The sequence below is a fragment of the Mangifera indica genome, chromosome 1 (assembly GCF_011075055.1).
Source record: "Mangifera indica cultivar Alphonso chromosome 1, CATAS_Mindica_2.1, whole genome shotgun sequence".
Classification (NCBI taxonomy): domain Eukaryota; kingdom Viridiplantae; phylum Streptophyta; class Magnoliopsida; order Sapindales; family Anacardiaceae; genus Mangifera; species Mangifera indica.
In genome coordinates, this window is record NC_058137.1 from 4,303,177 (window position 1) to 4,310,965 (window position 7,789).

At 34.3% G+C, this 7,789-nt stretch overlaps 1 protein-coding gene across 1 annotated transcript; it reads left to right on the top strand.

Moving 5' to 3' along the window:
- On the top strand, nt 1-2,385 carry LOC123221363 (fructose-bisphosphate aldolase 6, cytosolic). Its single transcript, XM_044644217.1, has 3 exons — nt 1-157; nt 986-1,213; nt 1,299-2,385. The coding sequence occupies exons 1-3, from the start codon at nt 130-132 to the stop codon at nt 2,117-2,119; spliced, it is 1,077 nt and encodes a 358-aa protein (XP_044500152.1). The 5' UTR covers nt 1-129; the 3' UTR covers nt 2,120-2,385.
- The last annotated feature ends 5,404 nt before the right edge of the window (nt 2,386-7,789 follow it).

Here is a 7,789-nt window from a genome sequence, read left to right on the forward strand (position 1 = left end):
AAACTTGGTGCATCTCTTTCGACCTAACCTTCTCTACTATAAAAGCCTCCTGTAACCATCTCTTTTTCTCACTCACGCTCATATTTTCTCTCAAATCTTTTCTAAATCTCTCGAATTCAATCAAACATAATGTCTTGTTTCAAGGGAAAGTACGCCGGTAATTTATTCTCTGTTCTTTCTACGTTGCCGTTTCCTTTTATTTTTATTAATCAATCGCTCTTGCGCTGTTTAGATCTATGCTTTGTTTAAGATCTGATTCTCTTCTAGATTTATTTTCATTTATTAGTGTATTTTTGTGTCGTTTGATCCGTTCAACCGTGTTTGGTTTGTCTGATCTATAACCTAGTGTGTTAAATTTTAGATCTATTTTCTTTTTACCTTTTTCATTCATTCGATATTAAATTCTTAGATTTGGTCTGATCTGTTTTTGGTTAATTTGTTAAATCAATGAATCCTATGATCAGAAAATATGCACATGAATATTTCGATACTAATTTATTTATGAAGTTAAGAATATGTGTGTTTTAGTGTTATACCGTAACACTCGTATTGCGTGTTTTATTCTAGTTCATAAGTTTGCTTGGATCTTGATTAGTCTTCGTATGCGTACATAATATGCTTGTATTGTCATTTAAAATTAAAAAAATTATGGTTCCTTTGGGTTTTAATTATAGTTATAATTTTTTAGTTTGCGAAAAGCAATATAAATAAAAAAGTTTGAATATTCTGTTAGACTGAGATGTCATAAGGTTTGAATAATGTAATGTATTGTGTTGAGTCAATTAATATTTCTTTCCCTTTTTAGGTTTAATATTATTTAATTATGTGTTTAGGAGTTAATTAATTTAGGTTTGATTTTGCTTGTTATGTGCTATAATGATGCTGATTCTAAGTTATTCTATATTGAGCACTAAAATTGAATTGGCTGCTCTTTTGAATATAAAATTTTCTTATAGTCTGATGAATTATTTTTGACATAATGTAGAGGAGCTCGCTAAAAATGCTGCCTACATTGGCACCCCTGGAAAGGGTATTCTTGCTGCTGATGAGTCAACTGGCACAATCGGCAAGCGTCTATCCAGCATCAATGTTGAGAACAATGAAACAAACAGGCGTGATCTCCGTGAGCTTCTTTTCTGCACTCCCGGTGCCCTTCAGTACCTCAGTGGAGTCATCCTTTTTGAAGAGACTCTCTATCAGAAGACTGCTGGTGGTATGGTGTCTGAACTCTTTGATATGATTGTTTTCTTGGCTCATTTTGCAGATTTTTATTCTGTAACATGATTGTGATTGTGCAGGCAAGCCCTTCGTTGATGTCTTGAAGGAAGGTGGAGTCCTCCCAGGTATCAAGGTTGACAAGGGTACCGTTGAACTTGCTGGAACAAATGGTGAAACCACCACTCAGGGTTTTGATGACCTTGGCAAGCGTTGTGCTAAGTACTATGAAGCTGGTGCTCGCTTTGCTAAGTGGCGTGCTGTTCTGAAGATTGGTCCAAATGAGCCTTCAGAACTTGCCATCCATGAGAATGCCTATGGTTTGGCTAGATACGCCAGCATCTGCCAGGAGAATGGTCTTGTCCCCATTGTTGAGCCAGAGATCCTAGTTGATGGTTCCCATGATATCAACAAGTGTGCAGCCGTGACTGAGCGTGTTCTCGCTGCATGTTACAAGGCTTTGAACGACCACCATGTTATGCTTGAAGGTACCCTTTTGAAGCCCAACATGGTCACCCCTGGATCTGATTCTCCCAAGGTTGCACCAGAGGTGATTGCGGAGTACACTGTGCGAGCCTTGCAGCGCACTGTGCCTGCTGCAGTTCCTGCAATTGTGTTCTTGTCTGGTGGTCAGAGCGAGGAGGAAGCTACCCTCAACCTCAACGCCATGAACAAACTCCAGGGGAAGAAGCCATGGTCACTTTCATTCTCATTCGGACGTGCACTTCAGCAGAGCACTCTCAAGGCTTGGGGAGGAAAGAAGGAGAACGTGGAGAAGGCTCAGGCTTCATTCCTTGTAAGGGCCAAGGCCAACTCAGAGGCCACCCTTGGTGCTTACAAGGGTGATGCTAAGCTTGGTGAGGGCGCTGCAGAGTCTCTCCATGTCAAGGACTACAAATACTAATTTAATGGCAGATGCTGAGTCTTCTGGTCATTTGTTTTATGAATTATGAGTGTGAATGGCGGTACAACATTAGCTTTGCCCCGTTCTCAGCCATTGGAAGGGGCGCTCTCTTCTGATATTATTAGGTTAGGGTAATAAAAAGCTTAAGTGAGGAGCTTTGGTTGAATGGTTTTGTCAATTAAGTTTTAGACTGTTTATGTTATCGTTTCTCTTGAACGGTCTTTTGTTACAATTGACAATCGATCTTAATATTTTTTCTTGATGAAGTTTGCTTGTTTATCTTGATTTTGTCATTACAATTATGCATATAAACGGGTAGTCGGAGCTGGGCCTTCAAGGATGGATTGGAGAATTGGTTTGCATCTGATTTATACTTGTGATTAAATTTGCTATTTGACAAAATTTAATTCAAATATGTTTTATGTATATTTAATTTAATGAAAGTATGAGACAATAAATATTAAGCAAGATGATCATAAAAACAAATAGATGGTCATCTCGGTCCTAATACCCAATGAATCATCGGCTTGTATGTCAAACAGCCGATCTAGGACTCTTGGGGATGTCATTTCGCTTAATAGGTGTCATAGGACTAGTGTGCAACTCACGACTTGATTCTCTTCAATGCATGGATCGTGCTAACAAATTCATTTTTTGGTTGGATGCAACATTTTGAAACGAATACTTAATCATTGAAACAATCTTAAAATCCTTAACTTTCGTCTCTCAATTGGAAAACAAAAACATTCACCCAAAACTAAGTGCATTAACATATCATTTAATCATAAATATGTACAATAAATCAAATGAAAAAAATCACAACTAGCTTTCTCCCATTTTCGCATTGAAATGTGATTTTAATTTTCGAAACCAAACTGATGAACCATAACAAAGTCAATGATGGTTATGGAGAGTGGTGGTGGAGGAAAACGACTTTGAAGATGAAAGAGATGGATGAGAAAGCATGATTATATTTTTACCATACTTACTTCGTTTCGCCAACCATACTAAGCTGTAAATTTGTAACCACACGAAAAACTAAATTCTCACAATCGTCCTTTCCATGCATACAATTTACATGGATTGATAAAGCCCCTTAAGACATTCCCTAATGTGAGAGTATATATGAAACATTTCACTAGCCACATAAAGAAATAAATTCGTGTAATCTCCTTTTCGACTGTCAGATTGATACTCTACTACAAATCGATGTCTCTTTATTAATCATGTAAATGAAATATCTCATCAGTGTCGCCACATGACAATTCTCATACTTTCATATTTAGGTTTTTATGTCAAAGATCATACAATATTTATTATATGAACCCGTGCTACAAATCACATAAGAGTAGCACATTTACTAAACTTTATGCCACAAATCACACAACAATGACATCTCAACTTAATCTCATGCCACAAATCACACATTAGCGATTTTCTTCTTATATCTTATATCAAAGATCACACTTAGTAATGACACAATTACTTCTTTTATGAGCCACATATCACATAACAATGACGCATTCATTCATAAATTTTTGTCACATATCACATAAACAGTAATCTACTACTTATAAGTTCTTTTATACTTCACACAATTTATGAATTCATCGTTAATACACCATTTCATTGCTTAACTCATATTTCATATTATAACCTATAACTTGTTCTTTATTTAACGTATGTCTTATTTCAGACAATTTAAAACTTTCATTCATTCATATATCTTAATTAAGATATTTTAAAGCTTCTATTCATTCATATGCCTTTGTTCATATAATTTAAGGCTTCTTAATGTTTCATATTTTGTGGAATAGCTTGTTGAACGATTTTTCATAGTTTGTGAATGATTGTTCTCTTATATTGGTAGTTAAACATGTATTATTATCTTTGTAATGATAGTTTTCTATTATATTTATATTCATTAACAACCATTCTTTTCCCATAAATGAATATCTACATCATCATCCTCATGATGGAATATGTGTTTCTAATATTAGAATTACCTTCTTGCCCTTGTGTGATCATTCATCAATCTTGAACAATTCCCATGGCATAGAATATTATTGGGATGTACTTATAGGTGTTGTACAAAACCTAAATTTGTTTTATTGAGCTGTTTAATTTTTTTAAAGAAAATCCATTTTCTTAAAACTTATTAACCTTTTGAATACAAGAAAACTACATAAGATAAATCAGTCAAATGGGAAAAAAAAATAGTAATGCATCGACATTAGACAAGATCAAAGATGTTAAGCTAAACAGATTGAACTAGATCTAAATGAGATTTTGAAAAAGATTTTATTGTTTATTATAACTATTAAAAATCTAATTAGTCATATGTTTATTTATACAAAGATAAAGAAAGAGAAGAAGAGAGCAACATCTTGTTGATTGGTGACTTGTTCGCTTAACTTTATGGCTTATTTTCTAATTGCCTCCATTTAACTCATAAGCAAACAAAAGTTTTGTATTTTAATTTTATATTTTGAATTGAATTCTTTGAGTTTGAGGATGACTTGAGAATTGAAATGTTGACTTTAGAGAAAGAAGAGAAAGAGAGATATAGAGAGAAGTTTTTGAATTGAAATAAATTTGTTTTAAGAGAGTTATCTCACTATTTTATTTTTTTTATCATACGACTGCTGTTATTATACCGAGTTCATCTCTATATAGACATCCATTTTAATAAAAATTAATCTGAAAAAACATTTCCCATATGTCATTTAAGTTTTCAAGATAAATAATACATTTAAAAAATAAAAATTCATATTCCTAAAGTATCCTAACAATATGATGAAAGTCTATTAGAAGGCAAAAAACATTGTCTAAAGTTATCATATTATCAATTTCAACATTACCTTTATTGCTTACCAAGGCCCTGTGGTCGTTGGGCTAAGTAACATGAATGGGCTTCTTCAATTTCGAATCTAGTTTCAATAGTATCCACACAATGTGGTCAGACGCCTCACTGTCTAATATCCAGTTGAAATTATTTTTGGAAGCAAGTTTAGATGCCTATCATATGTTCACCTGTTGCCATTCCTCTTTCTGAGTTGAATAAGTGTGATATGAATCTTAGAAAAATTACACTTAAAAAATTAGTTATTGAAATTGGAGAGTTCAAGATTATATAAATTCCACATTAAAAACTCATTTTTCGATGTGGGATTCAAGTTCTACACTTTGCACTTAGAATCTTAACATATTATCACGCATCACAACCCTGAATCTCATATAGGTTGGTTGTGTGTTAGCTCCTTGCTAGTCTCAGGTGAATATCGTAATGTAAGAGTCACCACCTGCACCATACGATTACAATTGAGAAATGTGATGATGACTCTAATACCAATTGATATGAATCATAGGAGAATTACATCTAAAAAATTAGCTTGTGAAGTGTGATTTTCCTAAGGTATCAAAGTGTTCATACTACTTCTACCTGATTGTCATCGAGCAGAATGGTGGTTGTTGTTGTGCTTCCTAGTTTTCTCCTTGTCTTTCCACCATGGCCATGTTCGTAAGAGCCTTCCCTTTCCTTCCTTTCCAGTTAGCACGATAACTTATTATTATCTCAAAACAATTTTTTTTCTCTTGTGTAGCCAAGTCTTCCACAATGATCACACCTTGGTTTTATGTTTTGCCACATCTTGAATGCTACATTCTCTATTGAGGATGAAGGCTGGCCCATGGTGATCCCTTCGAAACTTGGAATGATTATGCATTTGACAGCGAATGCAACAGGTCTTGGCATAGCAAGTTCGATCTCACAAAAGCTTCGTTCTAGACCATCAAGAATTGGTGCAATCGTTAATCATCTGGTTCCTTTGACACCGCGGCGAGCAATCCATGCAGAAATTTTTGTGAGGGTTGGTAAGCCTTCAAGAGTTCCCAAAGGCTTCTGATTTTTGCATAGTAAAGGGATATAGTCATGTCTCCTCTCCTTGTGTCGGCAATTAATTGGCCTCTTGATTTCCAGGATTCGTGATCAGCTTCTTTGCGAAAAACAATCCTCTAATTCTTTCCACATTCCATACGTCGTATCATGAGCGAATTCAATATCTTAGACATCACGGTAGAGTTGCAAGTGGTCCAGTCTTCATCATCTGGATCATTAGCCGATGGCTTCTGCAGCGATCCATTTATGAATCCCAACTTGCTTTTGGACACAAGAGACTTCATAACCAATCGTTGCCATGTGGAGTAATTTGTCCCTTTCAGTGGACGAGACACAAGTAAATCTACAACTCGGTCCGATGCACTTAATTGATAGTGCATTTCATTCTCAGTTCTACTCGTTGGGCTGCTCATGTTAGTTAAACCTTTAGTGGAGATATTGCTTTTTGCCGGGAGTTTTCTGTGTTTGGAGGTTTGCGGGGTTCAGGTCAAGCTCAGCTTTTATGCAATGACAAATTGATGTAATGAAACATCCCTTAATGTTTGGTATATTAGTTGATTACATACGTTAACGTACAATGTCTTGTAACTAGATCTGATAATTCATGTAATCACATCATATTTGTATAATGTTAATAACCAAATTTTATTCTTATTATCAAAAAATAAAATAAATAATAATTTGAGTACTTACCCGGAGACAAATCTACATGCAATAGGTAAGGATTTTAATTGCTTTTGATATTTGTTCTCCAACATTTATTCAATCCACCTCTGATAAATTATTCTATAATAATATTTTTTTAAATGTTCGTGCCTTATCCAGGTTTGTTGATAATACATTTTTGTCAATCCAAATATGATATGATTTTCGAATCATGTTGTGTTGATCAAAATTAAATTTGTGTTAAAAAAACTCAACTCTAATCCAATATTTTACCTTTTCACTTTTATCAGGTTAATGAATGAAATGTATTGAAATTTGCTATCTCTAGTTGCAACAGTAGAATGCTAAATATGGTAGCTAAAGCTTGGCTGGTCTCCAGTCTTCCTTAATCTCCTCTGTTTGCCTTAGATGAATTCAACTCATTGATTGCTATCATAGTTCTAGGAAGGGTTCGAGCTGTTATCGTGATTCTTGGGGGGAATATTCAGTTTCCTAATATCATTATAGAAATCAAATGAAACTCTATATATAGAGAGAGAGATTTTCATATTGTTCTAAAACGAATATGATATCTATGTTAAGCTTTATATTTTGCCTGACTCAAATACGTTTGAAAAATATATTTCTATAACTGTTGAGTATGGTCATTGTGCTAGATTTTTTTCCTCTTTTAGATTAATTTCGTTACATTGCATCTTTTATTTTAAACTTATACCTGAATACCCTCCTGCAAAATAACAGAGAAAGGTTGTGCTTTCTCCTGTATTATCACAAACCACAATCTATATATGTGCATGCTGTCCGTTTTCAGGTGGAATCTTTTTTTCATACTGTGCAAGGTCGTGACAAGCAGAAAAAATTAAAATTTACTTTTCAAAATGGCAAGAAAAAACAAAATAATACAAACTGAGCCATTGCTTAGCTTTGCTTTTGACTCCATGTGTATCCTCAATTTAATTTTCGAAGAAGAAAGAGCAACAACGCAGAGTCTTACAAATGCAATATTCATTCAAGATAACTCATTTTAATCAGTTCATGAATTAAGGATAAATTAAGCCACTAATACCTCTGTAAAAAACAATAAGTTGACCAATCAAGAGAAAAAC